Below are 24,709 nucleotides of genomic sequence, written 5' to 3'. Positions count from 1 at the left end.
AGACTGGGTAATTGCTATGGGTAGGCAGGTTTTCATTTTTGTTTTTAGGACATAGGAGAATTTTAAGGATGTATAAAGCTGATGAGAAAGCATGTAAGCAGGGAGAGGTGACACTACAGGTTAGATAGAGCAGAGTATAGGGCTTGGGCAGAAAGCTGGGTCCTTGACAGAAGAGGGTCAAGCACTTCTTTGTGACCTAGAGAAGGGGCTGGGTGTCTGGGCAGGGAGTCTGTCAATTTAGTGGGGGTGGCAGTCTTGCTGTAGACTTTGGTGGATAAGTATGTACTGCTTGTATAATCATAAGAAAAAACAAACAAACATGAAAAAAAGGAACTGCTTAACTTCCACACAGCTATAAGCAAGAATCTAAAAACATCTTATAATCTTTTATTTAAATATCAACTACTAAGACAAAGAATTGTAATACATCATACATACATAATTTTTAAATAATTTTGGTCAAATAATGCAAATAGATTACATGACATTGACTTTCACTGTGCCAAGTAGAACCATTTTATTGACCCTTAAGTTTTAAATTAAATTTCCCTTGAATCTACCTCAAATGTGTTCATATATTTTTTTTCCTTTTCTAATTCAGAAAGAAAAATGTTCCTTTTCTTCTCCAGCCTAACTGGGCCATCAGTGTCCTTTAATCCAGCCCTTCCTTCCTCTTCTCCTTTCCCCATCTGGAACCTTACTCTCAAATTTTTAATATGCCCACTACTATTGTTTTTCAAACAAAAATCTTTTCTTCATCTTGTTATCGGTTCAAGCTACCATCCTGTGTCTATCTTTCTTTCCTCATGCCCAAGTTCCAAATATTTCATAGTTATGGTTTCTATTTTGTTATCTGGCTTTTGCCCTCAACCCATTATTGAAATTGCACTCTTGCAGCTCACAAATGATCGCCTGATCAATACATTCTTTTGAGCCCTCATTCTTCTTGACATTTATTTTTGACAGTTGATTATCTTTCCTTCTTGAAACTCTCCTCCCTCGTTCTGGTACACTGCAGTACCCTGTTTTTTCTCTTCTACAAACTGCTCTTCCTTTCATTACATCCATGGCTTTTTCCTCCAACACTCCAAAATAAGGTGCTCCCAAGGCTCTGTCCTCTTTTCTTGGCAAGTTCTTCCTTAATAATCTTTGCTATCTACCCTTACATTTCAAATACTACCTTCATGTGAAGGATCCCCAAGGTTATATTCAGCCAGTATCTCTTCTGTGAACTCCTAACCTATACTTTCAAATGCCAACAGGACATGGTTACCTTAGGGCCCCTCTGACATCTCAAACACATGTCCAAACTTACCAGCTCCTCCACAAAATCCCTGTTTCTTTCTTTTTTTTGTTACTTGTTCTCAGTCAGCCAAGACTAAAGACTTTGAATCATCTCTTATTCGTCTAACTTCCTTTCCAATACTTGTAAATCAGTCACAAAATTCTTTCCATTTTTTATGTCCAGAGGCACACTCAGATGTCATGACCTTCCTATCACCATTACCCCTCTAACATTATGGTTAAGGCTGTTATCACCCCTCACCTACACACTTCTTTTTTTTTTTTTTTTTTTTTTTTTTTTTTTTTTGCGGTACGCGGGCCTCTCACTGCTGCGGCCTCTCCCGTTGCGGAGCACAGGCTCCGGACGCGCAGGCTCAGCGGCCATGGCTCACGGGCCCAGCCGCTCCGCGGCATGTGGGATCTTCCCGGACCGGGGCACGAACCCGTGTCCCCTGCATCAGCAGGCGGACTCTCAACCACTGTGCCACCAGGGAAGCCCCTACACACTTCTTAATTGGTGTCTCTCTTCAGTTTTCCCCCAACCCAGTCTATCCTATTCAATGCTGCCAGAGCATTTTTTTTTCCCAAAAAATGATCCTAATACTTCGCTGATCAAGAATCTCTAATGGTTTAATTGTCTCTAGAATAAATCTAGACTCCTTACCCTGGTATTCAAGAAGTTCATACATGTACTTTTTGGTCTTACAAATATATCAATTTTCTGTTTCTATGGCTTAGTGTTTGGGAATATGGACTCTGAAGCCAGATTGTTAAGTTTGAATCCTGGCTCCTCCTTTTATTAGCTGTGTCACCCTGGACAAGTTTCTTAACCTCTCTGTGCCTCAGTTTCCTCATCTATAATAGGAATAACAACACCTACAGGGTTGTTGTGAAAATTAAACATATGAAAAGTGCTTAGAAAAGTGCCTGGTAAGCTCTGTATAATGTTTCATGGAACAAATACTTACTTTTGCCTATCCATATGCACATATGCCAGGAACTCTAAGGATTTGGGGATAATATCAGTAAACAAAACAAACAAAAATCATTGCCCTTGTGGATCTTAAATTCTATAATAAAAATAACAATTATTATTAATTGTACATTCTCTTTCTGGAATACTCTTCTTCCTGCATTAACACCTTTAAAATTCTACCTTGACTTCAAGACCCACTAAAATTTCTTACCCCTTGAAATCTTACCTTGTAGAAGGTTCTCATTTGAACTCCTCCAACTCTTTAAATCTGAATTACAGCATTTATCACATTTTACACATTCTACCAAGTTATTATAAAATATTATGCTTACTTGTACATGTTTTTTTAATCTTCCTTGATGGACTGTAATGTTAGCAATTATCCCTATTCATTCTTGTAAATAGTATAGCATGATGTACCTTGTACTCAAGCACACAGTATATGCTTAATAAATATTTCTTGGATGAATGTAGGTAAAGAACTCTTTGCATGAGCTTTCATTTGACCTCTATTAATTAAGAAGATAATTCTTTAATTGAAAATATAAACTAAATTTAAAATATAGAACATTTTATTTTCAACTTTGGAAATATCAAGTATAAGTATCAAATATTTATTGTTTACAAATTGGCCTTTTTCATTACCATCATTTGGCACCTTGTCTACTAGTAGGCTAATTTTTGTTGTTTGCTTTACTAAGTACTCTATAGCATATTTAATGTCCCCCGTTACCACTGTTTGGAAGGTGCCCCTAAGTTTTTATTAAAGAAGCCATTGTGGATAGCATGTATTTCAACTGTATTTTCTATAGTTAGTACAGATTTTCCCCATTTTTCACTTCCAAACATGATAAAAAAAATGTCCAGGTACTCACCTGTAATTTTATGGTTCATTACTTATTTCCCCCCTCTATTCCAAGGAACTGTAGATGTTTGAAATTTGTTTTTATGACATCTGAAATAAAAATGTAGTTTTTTTCTAAATTATCAACTATCTTTCCTCTAAATTTGCTTGCTATTCTCCAGCTATGACTGGAAAGACCAGACCAACTACAGGTTCTCTCCTACTTTCTAATCTGTATTTGCACAATGTTACAGTAAAATATAGATTACTCTATATTTTTTAAAATCTCCTTTATACCACTTAACCTTGCTAAGCCATCTTAACTATTCCTTTTATCGAGGCAGAGCCCCATCAGAATGGCATAACAATCTTCTCTTTTTTTATTAACAAGGCCAACACACACTGGATTTTAAATAATGATCGAGGATTTTTTTTATTCATTAAGTTTCAGTATCATTACAGAAAATGTTATGGTACAGAGTTGTTTAACATTGTTTTTTCTTTGCTCTTGATTTCCACATGAATGCTGGTAACACTAATATCTGTACAAGATCAGTCTTTGATTTTATTTTTTATTCTGTACAATTTTAAATGTATTGGTTAAAAAGGCTGTCAGCACTTAAGGAAGCATTTTTTCCCCCCAGTTTGTTTGTTCAAATAAAAGGTATCCAGTTACTGCCCAAGAGTACTGTGCCTTGAGGCTACTGGGATGTGAAGCCCCCCCAACCCCGAACGTTCTGTGGGGATGGTTCTCCTTGAGGCAGGGCAGGGCCACCACCCAGTCACTCTTCGTTTGGCACTGTGCACATAAACACGAGATACATGATAAAGAACAAGCAAAAGCTCTCTGTAAAGCGGTTAAGAAGCATACTAAGAAGGGAAATCCAAGTGTTGCCTACGCTAGTATAAATAAGCAGACAGCCTTGATTTAAGAGCATAAGTAGTTGTATTTTAAAGATGAGAAAAACACAAGTTCTGCAGGCACCTACTGCTGTCTACTAAAAGCTATCGCTATCAGACCTAGCATTGAACACACAAAGCAATTTGCAAGAAAGGAAAAATTTGCTTTGATATAATCAGAATAGAGTTGTCTGTTAAGATTTATTTTTAGGTGTTTTTTTCTTTAAAAGGTATTTAAATTCTTTTGAAATATAGTTCAAGATGTTGACCATACAGATCAACTTTTATCCAAATCAGAAAAACTAGCTGTGCCGTTGCATATTACAGGATACAGTCAATGGTATGTAGACATGCATCAAAGCTTTCTCCCACTGGTGACCATCATAGCCGTCCGATGACCATGACGTCCACCACCTCGCCCTTGTGGAGCTCCACATACTGCTCTGTCTTTGGAGGAAGCATCAATAATCCGTTGGCGCTGCGCATGCTCATCAGACGGCTGCTCATCTGATTACCTAGGAGGAAATACTCTCATTACAGCAGCATCAGCGTCACGGTGTATGCATACGCAGCCCTTGCAGTTCCTTTCAGAATAAAAACTGATGAACAGAAACACAGGTCTTCAAGAGGAAGAGAGATGATCAGATTTCCCAGTACCTTTTTCAGGTGACCTTGCTACTGTATCCTACTACCTTCTCACTGAACTTTAAAAATAAACATTACAAATTATTGCTTAAAAGAACAAAACCAAAATTTTACAGCATTGTGGAAAATGCCATAGAATTTCTCAATTCAGGCTAAAATGTGATGTGTGTCTGAAAAGAGAGGCTTTTACACCCTATTAAAATAATAATGATAATAACAGCAGTGGCTACCATTTCTTTAGTATTTACTAAGTACCAGACAAGGTGGTAGACCTTTTACTCAACTACCTTATTTAATTCTCAACAACTCAAAAGAGGTTAGATAACTTGCCTAGGGTCCTACTAATCAGTTGGTGGCCAATTTGAATGCAAGTCTGATGGCAAAGCCCATCAGAGACCTACTCACTGTGCTAGCTGATGTTTGCACTTAATAGGACCTTTGTTTAATTTTTTCTGGAATCCCATCAAAAGTCAGGTAAAATACGACTAGAGAAGTTGGGGATAAAAGTTTAAAGTCTACAGCAGGTAACTTCAGAACTGTGAATTATCAACGTTGATTTCTCAGTCCTTAAATCTTACCAGTACCTAGTGTATAGTAAAGGCTACAGAGAACCACACTCTAATTGGGCTTTAATCTCACATTGATGGGTGGCATAGCCACAGTCCCCTCCTTTTCCTATAATCAAAGTTAATGCTCAGAACTTACTGGTTGAACAAACAGATAAAAATCTTCTGTAATTTTAGATTTGTATTTCAAATGTTTATCTAGAAAATATGGCTCCATGGAATAACAAAATCTTTATTAATTCTTTTTTTTGTTACTCTTGTCCTGTTATGCTACACAGTTTTAGGAATAAGTTAACATCTAATCTTTCAAAAGGGAAAATGTACAATAATTACAAAATTGGGTATACTCAAGGAAGGAGGTTATACATAAATTTGTGTTTTAACAGGATGGGTGTATAGAGATACCTACAGGTGTGAATGACTAACCTGTACTCTGTGCCCAAGGTAGTGGTTCTTGGTGATGCCAAGTCAGTATACACCGATGGTATTCTGGGCGAGGATCCAGTTTTACATCACATGATAACTACAGAAAAACGAGGAAAAGAAAACAAACTTGATCACCTGATCATCTCTGAAAACTACAGGGTGGTGGCAGTTGTGCAAAGAGTTCAATGGACATGGAAATATCTCGGCATTCTGCTGTCTCCACCACTGCCACCTTATGTTCTTAATACAGGAAGTCCAGAGGTTGCGTTGCTCTGGTGAAAAGAGAAAAGAAAGCTAAGAAGTTGGTATCCGCAGTAGGAAAAAGGGCAGATGAAAAATATAAAGTCTATTTTTGAATTCTATCTTTACCTCTGACCTATGAATTAAGAAATCAAAGCAGATGTTTTAACATTGAAAATAAAGGAGGTAGACCTACACAAACATACAAGCTCAACATCCATTTATCTGTGTGTCCATCCATCCATCCATCCATCCATCCATCCATCCAGTAAAGATTTACTGAGGTGCTACTCATTCGTACACTTAGCTTTAATATGAAAGGGATACTTTCTTTTTAAAATTTTTATTGGAGTATAGTTGATTGACAATGTTGTATTGGTTTTAGGTGTACAGTAAAGTTAATCAGGTATACATTTACATATATCCACTCTTTTTTAGATTCTTTTCCCATATAGGCCATTACAGAGTACTGAGTAGAGTTCCCTGTGCTATAGAGTAGGTCCTTATTAGTTATCTATTTTACAATAGTGTGTATAGGTCAATCCCAATCTTCCAATTTATCCTTCCCCACCTCCCCCCTTACCCCCAGGTAACCCTAAGTTTGTTTTCTACATCTGTAACTCTATTTCTGTTTTGTAGATAAGTTCATTTGTACCCTTTTTTAAGATTACACATATAAGTGATATCCTATGATATTTGTCTTTGTCTGACTTACTTCACTCAGTATGATGATCTCTAGGTCCATCCATGTTGTTGCAAACGGCATGATTTCATTCTTTTTTATGGCTGAGTAATATTCCATTGTATATATGTACCACATTTTCTTTATCCATTCCTCTGTTAATGGACATTTATGTTGCTTCCATGTCCTGGCTATTGTAAATAGTGCTGAAATGAACACTGTGGTGCATGTATCTTTTCAAATTATGTTTTTCTCTGGATATATGCCCAGGAGTGGGATTGCTGGATCATATGGTAGCTCTATTTTCAGTTTTTTAGGGAATCTCCATACAGTTCTCTATAGTGGCTGTACCAGTTTACATTCCCACCAAGAGTATAGGAGGGTTCCCTTTTCTCCACACCCTCTCCAGCAGTTATTGTTGGTAGATTTTTTGATGATGGCCATTCTGACTATCTCATTGTAGTTTTGATTTGCACTTCTCTAATAATGAGTGATATTGAGCATCTTTTCATGTGTCCCCTGGCCATCTATGTCTTCATTGGAGAAATGTCTATTTAGCTCCTCTGCCTATTTTTTGATTGAGTTGTTTGTTTTTTTGATATTGAGTTGCATGAGGTATTTGTAAATTTTAGAGATTAATCAAAAGGGATAGTTACTTTCTTTTCTCTTGATTATTCCCCCTAGTGTCCCAATACTGATAAACAATCTCATTAAAGCAAATAAAAGTAGTCTCATAAAAGTTATACCACTTTGGTTTGGTCACATCACTGGCACTAAAAGAATTCCTCTGAATGAGTCTTTGCTATGGAATGGCATCATTCATATCTTTGTAACACAGCCAATTTCTGTTCACACACATTATACAGAATGACCAATCAACCTTCAACCTGGAGCCACTGTTTTATTTAATCTATGTCATTAAATTCATCCTGAAATCTGATCAAGGTGATAATGTGTTGGTAGCAGGTGCCTAAAAGGTATGACTTGAACAAGTTTATACAGTACATAATTATGATCTATAGCCCATCAAAGATTAGTTCAATGTTAGTGAAAACAAGACTCATTCCAATGCATGAGAATTAACATTTTCCATTAGCATAATAATCGTTTAAGTTACTCTACTTAAAATGGTCTAGAAATCCTTTACTCAACTAAAACAGATATTGCTTAGATTAAATGATACAGTTAAAACTTGACCTGGAAATTTTGATTGAAGTGAGTTTATCTCTAATCCATTCTGGTTACTTTGTTTTAAAATATTCTAATAATATAATTAGAATATTAAAACACTCTAATTATGCTTTTTCTCTGGAATCCAGAATAAAATTCAATTCTAGGGTGTTTCTCCTTGATTAAATCACATTCTACTCTTTCACATGATACTACTTATGTTTATACCCTGTTTCATATCTGCTGGGGGGTAACTTGCCATTGTTCCTAAATTACCCTGTGCTTACCTGAGGACAAAAATCTCTGTCTTTCAACCTGAGTGTGTGTGTGTGTGTTCTCCAGTACTAAACCACAAGAGCTATTCATGTGGCTGTGTCATTTGCTAAGTGTTTAAGGTTTTTCCCCAGCAATGGCACTGACTGGCTCATGGAAGTACAGTGGAGCAAATACTGTACTGGGAAGACACTGGCGCCTAGGTTCTACTCCCAGTTTTACTGCTGACCGATGTGCTGTATTGGCAACTTATTTTGCTTTCCCATACCTGCCTGCTCATCTACAAAATGGGGTTGTTTGTTTTAAAGGAAGATATTTGCTAATTTAATAAACAAGAATCAATTGCATCAAATTAAAGTGAACGAAATTTTTTTCACAGCCTCACAAACAGCTGTTCCTTTTGTAGCAAGAGATGAAGCTAATTAGATTTTTATGGTATTTTACTGAAATGCAGAATACTTTATTCACCAATATATTTAGTTACACTGACATTATAGTTCTGGTATATTACATCAGTTAGCTTAAGAAAGCACCTATTTACTATAAGCTTCAGTGCTTATAAGAATGATGTACCATGAGTAAACATACACATATATCAATATTTTGGTGGAAAAACATTGCAAATGGTGGATGTTTCACTCCTGCCGATTTCTTCTACTCTTTCAAAATTGGGCAGTGAGCTGTGGACTAGGAGTCCTCTGTTTCCTTTGAATATTTTGCTGGCACACAGTAGTCACTCAAGAGATAAAATTGTATTATTTGGTATAGTATTATATGGTATGCTCTACATGTAAATGTCTAAGAGGGAGAATGAGAAAAAAAAAGAAAGGTCAATGAAATGAGATAAGCCACAGACTGGGAGAAAATAATTGTAAAAAACATACCTGATAAAGGTCTGTTATCCAAAATACACAAACAATTCTTAAAACTCAATAATAAGAAGATGAACAACCCAATTAAAAACTGGGCAAAATAATTGAGCACCTTACCAAAGAAGATATACACATGAGAAGTAAGCATATGAAAAAATGTTCAACGTCATAAGTCATTAGGGAATTGCAAATTAAAACAACAATGAGATATCACTAGATACTTACTAGAAAGGCCAAAAATCCAAAACAGTGGCCACACCAAATCCTACTGAGAATGTGGAAGAACAGGGACTCTTATTCACTACGGTGGGAATGCAAAATGGTATAGCTACTTTGGAAGACACTTTGGCAGTTTCTTACAAAACTAAATATATTCTTATCATACAATCCAGCAATCATAGTCCTTGGTATTTACCCAAGTGAATTGAAAGTTTATGTTCATACAAAAACCTGCACACAAATGTTTATAGCAGATTTATTCATAATTGCCAAAACTTGGAAGCAACCAAGATATCCTTCAGTAGGTGAATGGACAAATGGTGGTATATCCAGAGAATGGAATATTATTCCTTGCTAAAAAGAAATGAGCTATCTAGCTGTGAAAAGACACGGAGGAACAAACGCATATTAATAAGTGAAAGAAGACAATCTGAAAAGGTAACATACTGTATGATTCCAACAATATGACATTCTGGAAAAGGCAAAACTATGGAGACAGTAAAAAGATCAAGGGTGAGCAGGGAGGGAGGAACGAATAGGCAGAGCACAGAGACTTTTTAGGGTTGTGAAACTCTATGATACTACAATGGTAGATACATGTAACTGTACATTTGTCAAGACCCCTAGAATACACAACACTGAAAGTAAACCCTAATGTAAACTATGGACTTTGGGTGATAATGATGTGTCACTGTAGGTTCATTGATTGTAACAAATGTACCACTGTGGTGCAGGACATCAACAGCTGGGAAGGTCGTGTGTGTAAGGATGGGGTGGGGAGGAGAAGTAATACAGGAACTCTCTGTAGTTTCCGCTTAATTTTGCTATGAACCTAAATGTGCTCTAAAAAACAAAATTTGTTACTTAAAAAAAGGGGAGAATATTTTTTCCTTCCTCTTTGTCCTGTCCATCTTTTAGAGAAGTGACCTCAAAGAATTATCTAATACAGTAAATAATTAATTGCAAACAGTGTAATAGGGCACAAAGAAGTAAATAATCAATGCTTCTTAGGGACACTGAGAAAGGCTTCACAGAGGGCATGATGCCTGAGTCTTATGACTAAGGAATTTTCCAAGCTGAGAAAAGAGATGGGGGTGGTTAGGAGAGAACCTCCTAGGAAGGAGATCTCGCGTCCGTTCTGGAGGCAGTAAAAAGCTTGGTATGGTCAGAGTGCAGGATGGGAAGCAGATGAAGCTGGAGGGGAAAACAGGCCTTGGGATGGAGGGCCTCCTGTGCTCACTTGAGCACTTTGGATTTAACCCTGCGGTCATGGGAAGCATTGAAGAATTTTAATTGGAGATGCTGACATGATTAGAGTTAGAAAAGGGATTTAAAAGGAGGCAGGATTAGAAGAGAAACCATTAAACATTGGAGCCATCATTCAAACCAGCTTATTTGGCTACAAAACACAGGGGATGTGGATGGTAGAGGGCGCTTTAGGAGAATGGTGAAGATTTGGAAGACTGCAGTAAGGAATGGAAAAAGCTGATCCACAGGATATAAAAGGATCATCAAGGGGAATTTTGGCCCCTGCTGAGGTTTGTAAATTGGAAGTGATAACTTGAACAGCTGTACTCTCTTCTCTAGTTGTACTCAGTGCCCTGGGAATAAAAGTGAAGGACAAAAAAGGGAAGATTGATCTAAGTTTGTGGATTCTTAGAGTGACTACAGTGCATGGAAGAAGAGGCAAAAAAAATTTGAGAGTGTTAGAAAAACATTGAAGTGATACACCACAGGATTTAGGTTGGATGAGGAAAGGGGTAAAGCCAGAAGGGGCTTATGGAGAGGGAAAAGGGCAGGGGTTATAGGAGTGTTTAAATTCTTTTATATCTACTGGTAGGTAACTTGCTGTTGTTCCTAAACTGTATATCAGAGTTGGTGATTTTTGAGGTGGAGCACTTCATGGTATTGAAAAGGATGTGCGTATTGAGTTGCTGAAGCAGAAATAAAGTTATTTAGAATTATGGAAATAAAGCAACTGATGATAAGAGGTGAGGGAGAGAAGACTTTTAGACGATTGCCAAAGACCTGAAAGTCTTGGGAAGGTTTGATGGTGATAATGAGGGGAAGGTGAAAGCTCCAAGAGACTCGGGGAAGAGGCTGGACTAAGCTGCACAGATTGGAGAGGAGAGTTTGTGAGAAAACAGATGACCAGAGGGGATTCTATTAGAGTGGAGGTCCCAGGTGACATGCTCCAGGCCCTGGTTGGTACTAAGGGCCCGGACTCTGCTCAAGTCTGGTCAAAGCTTCCAAAAAGTGGTTAAAGGAGCTTTACACTAACTTTTAAAAGTACTAGAGAAGTTATGAGGCACTGATTTCATTAGTCCAACAGAGAGGCGCTCGAGCTCATCTGCCTTACAAATCATCTAAAATTTATCAAGTAACTTTAAAAATTCTTACACCTGTTGGTGCAGATCAGTTTTAAGTTAATTTTTCCAGTTTCTATAACCTAGTTATATTTTTCATCTCTGAATAATAATAAAACTGGTTTATATTTCTTATAAATCATAGACAGTTCTATCATTTTCAATATCTGTTTTTTAATCAATCCATAGGCCATTATATTCTCATATAACAGGCATCCAGTTATACCTTTTGATGTTCAATGACTGATCTTTTTTAAAGCTGAATAATGCTCCATTGTACACATACACTTCATTTTCCCTATCCATTCATCTGTTGTTGGAAATTTGGGTTGTTTCCTTATCTTTGTACAGTGAATTATGCTATAATGAACACTGGGGTGCAAATATCTGTTTGAGATCCTGATTTCAATTCTTTTGGACATATACCCAGAAGTGAGATTGCTGGATCATATAGTAGTTCTACTTTTAATTTCTGAGTAACCTCTGTACTGTTTTCCATGAGGCAACATGGATAAACCTAGAGGACACGATGCTAAGTGAAATAAGCCAGTTACAAAAATACTGCGTGATTCCACTTATAGGAAGTATCTAAAATAGTCACTCAACAGAGGCAGAGAATAGCATGGTGGTTGTCAGGGGCTGAGGGGAGGAGGGAAGGGAAATTGTTGCTCAATGGATATAAAGTTTCTGTTATGCAAAGTGAATACATTTTAAAGAATCTGCTGTACAACATATTACCTATAGTTACCAATGTGGTATTGTGCACTTTAAAATACTTTAAGAGGATAGTTCTCACATTAAATGTTCTTAGCATGAAACAAACAAATCAAAGAACACAAAGAAATGTTTGGAGGTGATGGATATGTTTAGTACCTTGATTGTGATGACGGTATCACAGGTGTTTGCATATGTCCAAATCCATCAAAATGTCTACATTAAATATGTGCAATTTGTGTATATCAATTATACCTTAGTAAAGCTTAAAAGAAAGAAAAGTACTGATTTAGTATTATAGTTTAAATTGTCAGGAAAATTGTTCATTAGTTATTACATAGAAACTGTGTTACATATTAGTTTACTAGTAGTAGTAAAGCAAACTGAAGTTAGTGTTGGTGGAGAAAGGGACTCTAATTTCTGAGTGACTTCTACTGCAGGTGTAATTCCTCAGCCTTAGTGGTCCTTTTCCAAACAATATGGTCTCCCTTTTCTTCTGCTTCACTAGAGTCTCTTTCTTGTCCTTTAATTGTCTTTTTCTGAACTGTTTAAAATTTATCAGCGGGGTCACAGAAAAAGTGATCAGCTAAATTGCTGTTCTAAGTTTACACAGGGGAAAGGGAATTCTTGTCCCTCCTTCCATATAGGTTTAGTATTAGTTTAGTATTCTATTGACCATTTTGTCATTACATATCCACTCCTAAATGGACTTCTAGCTGGAGAAAATTATTCACTTTAGGAGTCATGGAATAATGTGGGAAGGGAATAAAAGGGACTTTTATTTCCTTTCCCTCTGTTTTCTATCATGAAGAGGGGACTATAACCACATTTTCCCTCAAAACTAATATAAAATTCTAGACGTTTGTTTTGGGCAGTTAAAAAATCATATCCTAATTTGTTATTAGGCTTTTTGGTTTCCGGTCATTAGAAAACATTACCCTGGCTTTGATGATGGTTGGCCGAGGATCCAAGATGCCTTGCATCTTTCTCAGTGCAGGCACAACAAAGAGATTGCAGGTGACCACGGCTGACACAGGATTCCCTGAAAGTCAACCAAGCAGTTATTTATAGTACACACATAAAATTTTGCTATATAATTATGACTGTCTATACTTTCAGGTATCATAGAGAGTGAAACGACTAACCACTAGCATTCCTCTTCTGAATCACCTTGAATCCAAAAGGATGCCAGAATAGAGCTGTAGTCAACCAAATGTCACAGAGGGTGTAAATATTTGGATCTAGCAGTGAAATGCAGAGGCTTCTGATGCACCGAAGCTGTTTGACACCATTTATATCTGCTTTCCTGAGAGCCGTACATTGAAAGCCTTTAGTAATGAGTTTGCACTTGCTATTTTTAAAATGTTCTAAAATTACCATAGTATTACATGCTCAGTGCCAAAAAAAATTAGCAAGTAGGATAAGAATAAAGAAATTTATCCATAATCCCCTCTACCAAAAATTTCTTTAAACTAAAAAAATAAAACTAAATGATTTAAGATGTGAAGGACTTGAAGGCGAATACTCTTAGGAACTGAATTATGTTCCCCTCAAATTCATATGTTGAAGTCTTAACCCCCAATGCGACTGTATTTGGAGAAAGGACCTCTAAAGAGGTAAACAAAATTAAATGAGGTTGTAAGGGTGAGGCTCTAATCGAATAGGACTGGTGTCCTTATAAAAATAGGAAGAAACACGAGGAGTGTGTATACACAGAAGAAAGGTCATGTGAAGACACTGAGAGAAGGTGGCCATCTGCAAGCAAGGAAGAAAGATCGTAACAGAAACCAACCTTGATCTTAGACTTTCAGTCTTCAGAACTGTGAGAAAATAAATTTCTGTTGTTTAAGCCACCCAGTCTGTGATATTCTGTTATGGCAGCCTGAGCAGATTAATACAAATACCAAGTTTTTTTGCAGTTATAAGAAAAATTTGAGGAATTCAACTGTACCTCTCCAAGAAGAAATCTGGGTGTGTCATGCACTTCAAAGAGAGGTATGGTGGGCTATGAAAAAATGACTGAGCTGAGAATAACAGATTTAGCTTCTTGTATGGTATTGTTAACTAACCAAGCTATGCAACCCAGGCAAGAGTTCCAAACCTTTCTGGGTCTAATGTTACTCATCCACAAAATGAAAGGTTTGGATTATATGATTCTTAATATTCCTTTTGGTTCTAAAATTCAAATTTTACTAATACTTTTATACAGTGGTATGTGAGTATGCATATATATACAGAGAGAGAGGGGATGGGGAATGCTTATTATATTTTAGGTTACCTTGGTCTGGCTTTGTGCTGCTAATTTCATCATCAAAATAAAAGCAATGGTCAGTTTAGCCTATTACTAGCTAAAACCATACCTTTAATTTTCTTCTACCCACAAAAGCAGTTAAGAATAGATTTTTTTAAAGCTGTTAAAAAAAGTTGTGATGAGTAACATTGATTATTTCAATAGAAAAAGTGAGTTGTCCCACAGAACAGCAGACTCTTAATGAGAATCAATTGCTTTCCTCTTGCCTCAAAATACAAACAGATGGAAAATTTTCTGGAAAAGCAAAAAAAGGGGGAAAAAAAAAGAAAAAGAAAATAAGAAAGCTATTGTTCAACAATGATTACAGTATTCTTGTAATGCTACTGTTTTATAAAATTATTCTATAAAAAATGAATTGCTCTATATAAGAAAAGGGACTGGAAAAATCAACACCAAGAAAATTGCAAATAGTAGTTATTTCAGGGGGAGGGAGATTATGGATAACATTTCTTAATGCTTATCTGTGTTTTCTAATGTTTTTACAGTGAACACGTTACTATAGTAATTTTAAAAAGTTAAAAAAAGAACAAGTAGATAACGTAACTTTTCAACTGCGTTAGAACTTATCAAGATTAGTAATGGCTTTAATTGGAAGGACCTTAAGAAACCAAAACTCCAATTCTGAGTTTTCAAATACTTATAAAAAGAACCACTTTGCTGGTTCTACAATCTGAACATGTGAATTGTTGCTGCCCTCTTTTGGTACTTTCAGGCTGAGCAGTGAAAATCTCAAAATAAAGTAGCAGTTTGAAAATAGGCTATTTACTTATAATTTCTTTGGCAGATCAACACTTAGTAATGGCAAAATAGGCTCCCACAATAACATACTTTGTAGGTCAAGTTATATCTTCTGTAGACAATAAAAACAGTCTTTTCTAGTCAAAATGAAGCTAGGAAGATGATTTCATTTCTCTATATAATGGTTTTCAGAGTATCTAGGGATGTATCAAAGGCCCTAAGGAGTTTTGTACCACAGAAATCGTTTGAGGACTAAAACTTTATTTACATGACCTCGCTCTTAAAATTTCCTATATGAGAGAAACATACTCTCTTTTATGCTTACAGATAGGGGCTTTAAACATGTTTTTAAAGTTCTAAAATTTTCTCCCTGCTTTCTTTTCTTTCTATCTCTATTTTGAGCTTTATTTAATATAAAAAAGCAGGTAAATATCCTAAAGCCACCAGACTTGTATATATGAAAGGAATAAGTAGGTTATTTTCTAAAGGAATCTATGCCAAAAAATAGAGAATGGGACACTGCTACAGATCAGAGGATAATTTTTAAAATTGAAAAAAATAAGTAGATACACAAAACTTCTAAACTGCTTTAGAATTTATCAAGATTAGTAATGGCTTTAAAACCTGGCTTTAAATGCACAGCCAAAGTCCAAAAATTGTAAACTGAACCACTTTGCTTTTTCTATAATCTGAACATGTGAGTTTCTGCTCACGTGGGAGAGGGTGGGGATAATGATGTAGTCAGACTGATGACGCCCGGGATTTGGCTGAGAAGCATCAGTATTTGCAGCCCCTCCTTCTGTGTTGCTGCTCTCCCCAACCAGTTCAAATCTGGTGAGAACCAAAGGTAGCTTTGTATTTTTTTGTTCTAGTATTTCCATGGGCGATTCAAGGCCCTTTGGCCCCTTGAGCATAATACTCTAGTCGTGAGAGGTAATTATACTGCGAACTTTGACCAATTTCCTGTAAGGAAAAGCAGGTGCCCTAGAAAGATGTAGTGACAGTTAACTCCTGATTATCATCTTAGGGTCTGAAATGTGCTTTGAAAGATACTAATTGGACTTTCACACCAACCCTAATTAGCCCCATTTTATAGATGAAGAAACAGCTTCAGAGAGGTTATGTGATTTGTCCAAGGTCATACAGTATGAAAAGCTGGAATTTGAACCCAGGTGTTTCAGATTCCAAATCATGCGCTCTGATAGGGGACTGGTCGCCTGGGAAACAAAAAGATTTTGGTCATTTTTCCAGAAAAAGCAAAAGAAACTACTTCAATTATTCTTACCTGGTAGTGCAAAGATTATTTTTCTTACACCATCAATATCCAAAGTTGCAAATGTCGTTGGCAGGCTAGAGGAAAAGCAGAGGTTGTTTGTTAGTGACTGCTAAGCAATCTGAGTAGTAAGTTAAATACTGCAGTTTTCTTGTTACATGGTTCTTCATACAGGTCACCTATTGTGTAAAAGTACTTTTCTGTTGACTCTCCTTTAAATCTTTATAACCTGAAGTGTTTCGAGAGCATTTAAATTAATTCTTTTTTAGCATCTTCTGTTTTCAAGTAACCAAACTTCCTGGTTTTCTGTAGTTTACTTTTTTTTCCTTCTTGCCAGTGCCATAGAAGCTTATGCCAAATCCTGGAGTTTCTCCACCCCTGTAGTTAACAATGTCTATACACTTTTTTTTTCTGCTGGAGAATAACAATCATTCTTTTTATCTGAAGACTACCTGGTAATACATGTCTATCAGATAACTACCTATTGTTCAAGATGAGTATTTCTCAGCCCTTTATGACTATACTCAGCAATAAACATAAAAGCTTCCCTCCTATGAACGGAATGTTTTGAAATGCCAAAATAAATAAAATACCATGACTAGAACAAAATTAAAGCAATAGTAATTTAAAAATATTATCAAATTATACTTCCTCAAAAGTCTGACATGAACCCTCATCCTGGGGGTGTGGAGAGGGGTGTGAGTGTGAAGAGGGCAGGTGGTTAATAATAGTGACTTTTTTCTATTGACTACTCTTTTTTTAATTTTAATTTTAATTTTAATTTTTTATTAGTTTCTGCTTTATAACAAAGTGAATCAGTCATACATATACATCTGTTCCCACATCCCTTCCCTCTTGTGTCTCCCTCCCTCCCACCCTCCCTGACTACTCTTAATATAGAATTTCAGCTAAAATTTTTATTATATTAATGAACCTTGAGTGATGCAAAATTCTTAGGGAATGCTGAAATTTCCAAGTAGCTGAAAAATTACCCTTTTAAGCACCCAAATTATTTTTCTTTTTACTATTTTTGCTCATTGGTTGAAAGAAGAAAGGATCACTCACTCATTACCTTTTGCAATAATATGATGAACATTAACATTTTTGATGAATTGCAGCCATCATTATGAATTGATTCTACTCTGCTATGATACAGAGATTTTGGGTCACAGGGGTATTAAACCATAACATGACAGTACACGTGGCGGTGTTTCTATAGTTCTTGTTTCTGTTCTTTTTCCCCTAGTTTTTTTTTCTGTAGGTCCCCTTAATGCTAGACTGCCATCATCTTGACCCTTAAAGCTGGCCTTAGGTTTGGGAAAAAGAGAGCAGTAGTAATAGTTACATTGTTGGAAGGATAATAATAATAGTAATAATAGAAGTTACTATTTTTAAAGAAACATCTAAGCATTATATCCATTATTTCATTTAATTCTTACAATAATCCCAGGAGGTAACAATTGTCATCCCATTTTACAGATGAGGAAAATGAGACTCAGAGAGATTAAGAAATTTGGCCAAAATTACTCAGATACTAAGATTTGAACTAAGGTTTTTCTAACTTTATGCCTCATAATTAGATAAGGCTCTCATAGGGTACACTGTGAAGTGTTATTACATGGACTTCGTAACATCTATTCTTGGCTACTCTAAAGCCTTTTTTTTGCTTACTTCCTGATTCTTTGCTGTGTTTTAGAAAACTGAGATTAGACTGTCATATCCATTTATAGATAGGTTATTTGGCAATGACTGTTACTGTGTGATGAAAATAATTTCCAAGATACATCTTCGACAACAGCTATGCTCACTGTAGATGACCCATAAAAACTGTGATTGGTAGATCTGGTTGATAATATTCCAAATGCTTTTTGAGTATCTCCATGTCTAAAAGGAAAGAGGTTAATTGCATTCTGAATGTACTGTATGTGGGAAGAGCAAAGCTAAATTGTTCTTGAGCTTTTTATATTTCTTCTTATTCTACTATTAAGTAGCAATTACCCTTAAATTCTTCTTATCTTCAGACAAGTATAAAATTCTGGCCAATTAAAGGCAGCCCATTTAAAGTTCTAAACCATTTTTTTTAATAGCAAACTAACACACATAATAAGATTGAGGAGGGAATAGCTTAACACCTTCCTTCTACTGTATTTAAAGCCAATTTAAATCATCTTTTGAAACTTGCAGACAGCTACTGTGATTTCTCTGAAGGTACTCATTTTAAAAAGATTCCATTACAATAAAACATTTTGTTATGTCCACTGCTATCGTGAGTGTTTTATTGCTAGACTGTGAAGTTTTTGTTTAGGATCTGGAAAGCCATTTCCTTGAAACTCAACACCTATTGTTCATTTTTCCTCTTGAGATCAGAATGTAACAGCTTTTATACAATAACCAAAGTCACAGAATATTATGACTTTAAGGGAGGAGAATAAACAGTATGAACTGAGGAACTCCTACAGCTGAAGTAAGTGGTAAATAATAGACTAAAAATAAAATGAGTACCAAAATTATACATCATGGGTGCTGAGATTAATTTAATAATAGATAATTTAAATAATAGATATTATACAAATATTTCTCCTCTAGAGGTGAGGGTAAGTAATGTCAGCTTCTTTCTCACTGCAAAGGAATAATCAATTCAATTTTTGAGATTAGTGAGAAGTACATTGACATACTTTTGGGATGTCCTCTGTATTCTAATCAAATTAGTACTGCCCATGGGGACAGAGTAAAAAAAAGCCTGTGTACTCATAGCATAATAATATTTGCTTAAGACAAGATATTCTTAATAAGAATGATCCCAATCCAGCACCTTCAATAGTAAAAAGGCCTTGTCAGTGGCAGCATATCAGAGCAACTACAGAAATACAATGCCAAGAATTCTAAATTCTATTACATTGTGGAGAAGGCTTTAGGGACAATCTTAACTTCATACTTAAATGTAAAGCCTGATCTCTGCCTTAGAACTGACACAAGGTATCCAATAAATCAGGGAGATTAGGAGGGCTGGTTTGACACTTCAAAAAGGTTTCTGGAATTTGCTGCTAGTTCCCATGGCTCACTTGTAACAACTGTTAAGTCCCACCTCTACTTTCTCTTAGGGTTCATATGAGCACCCATCAGAGTATGACCCTGAACTAAAGCATCATTACTGTTGTCCCTGACAGCATGGAGGTGCGCTGGAATGCTCACCCACACACTGAGGGCTTTCAACAGTGTTTTTATAATGTTTACATATCACAGGTTTATAGAGGAGCAGGGGTCTGAACAGGCGGGCTGTTGTTTAAAGACATGGCCACACATATTTTATCAACACCAATGTTTGCATTCTTTGAGGATTTACAATGGATTACAGAACCTCCATTAGCCCTTCCTGAGGGAGCTATTAGTTTTCAGGAGATATGCAAGATCTAGGTATGTGGTTACTTTCCTCTCCTCTTGGGAGGTAGTAAGAAGCAGTATGAAACACTATTCATGAAGTATTCTTACAAAAAAAAATTGAATCTGAATCTAATCAAACGTTTAGGTCTAACTTCCAATGTACAGAATATACTGGAGAGATACAGGAACAAATTAAATGCCACCACAAGGAAGCAATCAGCCAAATCCATTCACTAGGACAAAACTAGGACAAAAGATTCAGTTGCTTCAACAAGTCAGTGGCATGCCAAAAAAGGGAGTGGTGGTTGGTAAATGTTTCTATTTAATAGAAACTTAACCAAATACAGTGAGTAGACCTGACTTGAATCCTAATTCAAACAAAACATATGTAAGAAGGCATACTTTTCCTTGACATTTGGGAGAATTTTCAAATACGATCAGGGTATTAGATGATACTGAGGTACTCTTATTTATTCTGTTAGCTGAGATAATACCATTGTGATTATGTAAGATAATCTGCTGTTGTTATTAATATTTGAGATGTATACTAAAATGACATGTCTAGAACTTGCTTTAAAACAATCCAGCCCTCTGTCCCCCCAAAAAGGTGAAGAAGGGGACTGATAAAACAATTACAGAAAAATGTTGATAGTTACTGAAGTTGGGTGATGGGCATATGGGGGTTTCATTGTACTCCCTGCTTTTGTGTACATTTGAGAATTTTCATACTGAAATGTTTTTTAAGGGAGAGAAAGAAGCAGAAAAAGAGAAGGAAGGAACTAGACATGGAAATTAAAGGGAGAAAAGGTTTGGAAAGTTGCTTTGCTTTGTTTAAACCAGACCCAGTGATTTATAAAGAAGATGAATTCCCATTTCAGATAGGATATACACTTGTTCAAAAAACTCTAATACTATAATATTTCTTTTATTAGAATAAATAATCCATAATAGAAAATGTAAAAAGAAAGCATTTAAAAACTGTGTTAGTCAAAGCAAGCCAAACCAATCCCATATATTAGATAACAAGATTATTTTCATACCCTGGTTTCATAAAAACCCTGCCAAAATGGATCTGGGCATGAAGATCAATGTCCAGCACCTGCTTGAGATAGTCCTGCAAATATGAAAAATAATCACTTTACTTTCGAACATTCTAATATCAGACTTTCAAACTTTAAATGAAAAAAATAAATTTATAAGACTGAAATGAAAAGAAACACCTTATTTTAGTGAAGTTGATTTAAGACAAATATTCCTTCATTCCTCATTCATTTATTCATTCAGTAAATATTTACTGAGCACCTGGCATATGTTGAGTATCAATCTATGTACAGGGAGATACAGCCTTGAGCAAAAGAAACAATGTCCGTTCCCTCATAAAAGGTACATTCTAATAGAAGTAGTTAGATAGCAAACCAAGTAATCACATTAACATATAAATCATTACTTGATAGGTTGTTGTCTCTCTTTTAAGGCAGAATTTTATGTCTGAGAAAGGATGTTAATAAATATGACTTAAGTAGCTGTGCCTGGGCAGCGAAGCCACATGTATGCATCACACACTATTCTGTCTAATAACTTAAAATGATGCACATTCCTTGAGGAGACACTTGGACATTTGCCCACAGATTACCAAATCTAAATAAGTCAACTAAAAATGTAGGGAGGGAGCTCTAAAACAGAAAGTCAAGGGTGTTTATTTGCTCCAACTTTATATTCTGCTATTACCAACACAACCAACCTAAGGTTATGATCAACCCAGAGCCATCTGACAAAACATGATCTTTGGAAAGGAAAGGTAATACTGCCTTGTAGTTGGTTTTGTAAACATAAAGAAAAAAATTGCAGTTTAAAAAGTTTCTCTTAAGTAATACAACCTCTTGGTCTATTACTGAGTTTCCTGCTCACTAATCCAAGAGTCTAGTAACCTACTAAAATTTTAAATATTTCACAAGTTATGGGACACTTTATTTATTTATTTATTTTTTGCGGTACGCGGGCCTCTCACTGTTGTGGCCTCTCCTGTTGCGGAGCACAGGCTCCGGACGCGCAGGCTCAGCGGGCATGGCTCACGGGCCTAGCCGCTCTGCGGCATGTGGGAATCTTCCCGGACCGGGGCACGAACCCGTATCCCCTGCATCAGCAGGCGGACTCTCAACCACTGCCCCACCAGGGAAGCCTGGGACACTTTATTTTTAAAAGCTGTTTCCTTCTATCTCCACAGCCTCAGCCAACATCATCTCACCTGAATTACTGAAATAGGTCTCTCTGCCAACACTCCTGCCCTCCTCCAATTTATTCCCGCCACAGTAGTGAGAGAGGCCTCCTGGAAACAAATCTGATCAAATCAATATATAATACTTCAATAACTTCCTGGTTTCCAGAAACAAGTCTCAGTTTTTAAATATCATAGCAAAGATTCTTGTATTTTCTAGTCCCCTTTTGCCAATCATTGCTCTTATCAGGCAATCCTTTTCCCACCAGCCTGATTCCTCTTCCCTAACCTCTCTCTCTCTACATTCCAGCAGGACTATATTGCTGTCAGTTTTTACACTTTCTTGCCTCAAATCTTTGAAAATGTTCTTCCTTCCATTTAGAATACTTTCTTTCCACCCTCCTCTCTCTCAATCTCTGAGATGACTCTCAATCTCAGTCATCTTCTCAGCCTCCCCTGAATTCCCAGGGCTGGATAGTAGATTGATTATTGATTTATGTTTATTTTTAGGTTATATTATTAGATGCAATAATTTAGAATTTACTTGATGAACTGATCCATGTACATATATGAATAGGAAATGTCCCTGCACCTAATATCTAGTAATTCTTTTTATCTTAATTTTCTCTGATATCAAGAGTCATACCAGCTATCTTTCCTTGTAACATTTTTCTCATCTTTTACTTTCAATGAGCTGTGTCCTTATATTTAAGGTGGGTCTCTTATAAGCATCATGCAATTTGTTGTTTTTTAAAATCCAGAATGACAATTTTAAATTGGAGGACTCAGTCCATTTACATTTAATATAATTGCTATATTTGGGGTTTAAAACTATTGCCTATTTGTCACTTTTGTTTTTATTTCTTTTTTTTCTTTCATGTCTTCTTTCAATTCACCAAAATTTTTTTGTTATTTAATTTTCTTTCTTTTCTGTTTGTTAGTTACACATTCTCTTATTATTTTAGTGGTTATTTTAGAGATTACAACATGCATTCTTAATTTACTACAATCTCTCATAATTTGGTATTTTTATCATTTCCCAATGTAAGAACTTTAAAACTTGTTAACTCCATCCATTCCTCTTTCCTTTTTGTGCTATCATGTATCATATACTCTATATACATTATAAATATGTGTGTGTATATATATATTACTATTATATATATACATTCTACATATACTATACAAACAATATATACTCTATATATCAATATATATTTATATACATTTAAACCTCAAGATATTATTTCATATAATTAACAATTCATTTACATTTACCCACATATTAACCCTTTCCTTTGCTCTTTAGTCCTTTCTGCATTTTCATGCTTCCATAATCTTTCCGCCTGAAAAACTCCCTTTAGGATAGGTCTGTTCAGTTTGTATCTAGTTCAGTTCCACACTAGCTTTTATTTTCTTTCAGCATTTTACAAATGCCATTCTATTGTTCTTTTTTTTTTTAGAAGTTCTATTTTGAACACATTTTGTTTTTATTTTTTTAATATTTTATTTTATTTTGGCTGCGTCGGATCTTCATTGTGGCATGTGCGCTTCTCTCTAGTTGTGGTGTGCAGGTTTTCTCTCTCTAGTTGTGGTGTGTGGGCTCCAGGGCGCATGGGGTATGTAGTTTGTGGTACGTGGGCTCTCTTGTTGAGGCGTGCAAGCTCAGTAGTTGTGGTGCGTGGGCTGAGTTGCCCTGCGGCATGTGGGATCTCAGTTCCCCGAGCAGGGATTGAACCTGTGTCCCCTGTATTGGAAAACAGATTCTCTACCATTGGACCACCAGGGAAGTCCCTCTATTGTTTTCTGAGTTCCATAATTTCTGTTTAAATCATTTGTTAGTTCTATTTTTGGTCCTTTGAAGGTAACGTGTCCTTCTGGTAAGATTTTTCTCTTTGTCCTTGGTTTTCAGTAGTTTTGCTATGACTACCTAGGTATGGTTTCTTTGTATTTATCCTGCTTGAGATGAGCAGAACTCCTTGAATATCTGGCTTTATGTCTTTTATTAGTTTTGGAAAACTCTCTGCCAGTATCTCTTAAATATTGCTTTAGTTCACTCTCTCCTTTCCTTTTGGGACTCCAATTACACATATGTTACACCTTTCACCAAATCCCATATGTCTTTTATGCTCTTTTCCATATTTTTTCCAAATTTTCGTTTGGTTTTTATAAATAGATTCTAATTTTCTAGTGAAATTCTTTACTTTGTCATTTTTTTTAAACACATTAATTACAGTTTTTAAAAGTCCATGAGACAATATAAATATCAGGACCATTTTTAGGGTTGTACTATCTTGTTTTCCCTTCTAAATTTTTAGTTATTTTGTGCTATTTCTGGTATTTCTGGTAAAGTCCAAACATTATATATGAAAAAAATTTAGAGGTTTTGAATGATGATATATTCCTCCAGAAAGAATTTAATTTCTTCTGGCAGCTTAACTAAGATTACATTGATATAATCAGAGACTGAGATAATTTGAGGCTCAATTGCAGTCTTTGTGAAGACTGTTTTTTTTTTCCAGTTTGTCCTTATTCTTAGATCACAGCACTTCAAGGGTTTAAACTGAAAGCCTGAGATATTTGCCAGGGTCCCTCCTCCACGGCAAGTCTTGAA

General features: G+C 35.9%; 1 protein-coding gene across 9 annotated transcripts in view; it reads right to left on the bottom strand.

The window, feature by feature from the left end:
• Nucleotides 1-4,385: 4,385 nt before the first annotated feature.
• Nucleotides 4,386-24,709, bottom strand: part of GPHN (gephyrin) — a gene marked incomplete at both ends in the record, with an annotated part of 652,555 nt that continues 632,231 nt past the window's right edge. For all 9 annotated transcript variants that reach the window (XM_079700388.1, XM_079700393.1, XM_079700386.1 and 6 more), the window contains 5 exons: nucleotides 4,386-4,519; nucleotides 5,642-5,738; nucleotides 13,116-13,219; nucleotides 16,512-16,576; nucleotides 20,921-20,994. In XM_079700388.1, coding sequence (XP_079556514.1) covers nucleotides 4,386-4,519; nucleotides 5,642-5,738; nucleotides 13,116-13,219; nucleotides 16,512-16,576; nucleotides 20,921-20,994 — 474 coding nt within the window. The remainder of the gene's footprint in view (nucleotides 4,520-5,641; nucleotides 5,739-13,115; nucleotides 13,220-16,511; nucleotides 16,577-20,920; nucleotides 20,995-24,709) is intronic.

The sequence above is a fragment of the Hyperoodon ampullatus genome (assembly GCF_949752795.1).
Source record: "Hyperoodon ampullatus genome assembly, chromosome: 3".
NCBI lineage: Eukaryota > Metazoa > Chordata > Mammalia > Artiodactyla > Ziphiidae > Hyperoodon > Hyperoodon ampullatus.
This window is presented reverse-complemented; position numbering and strand designations above follow the sequence as displayed.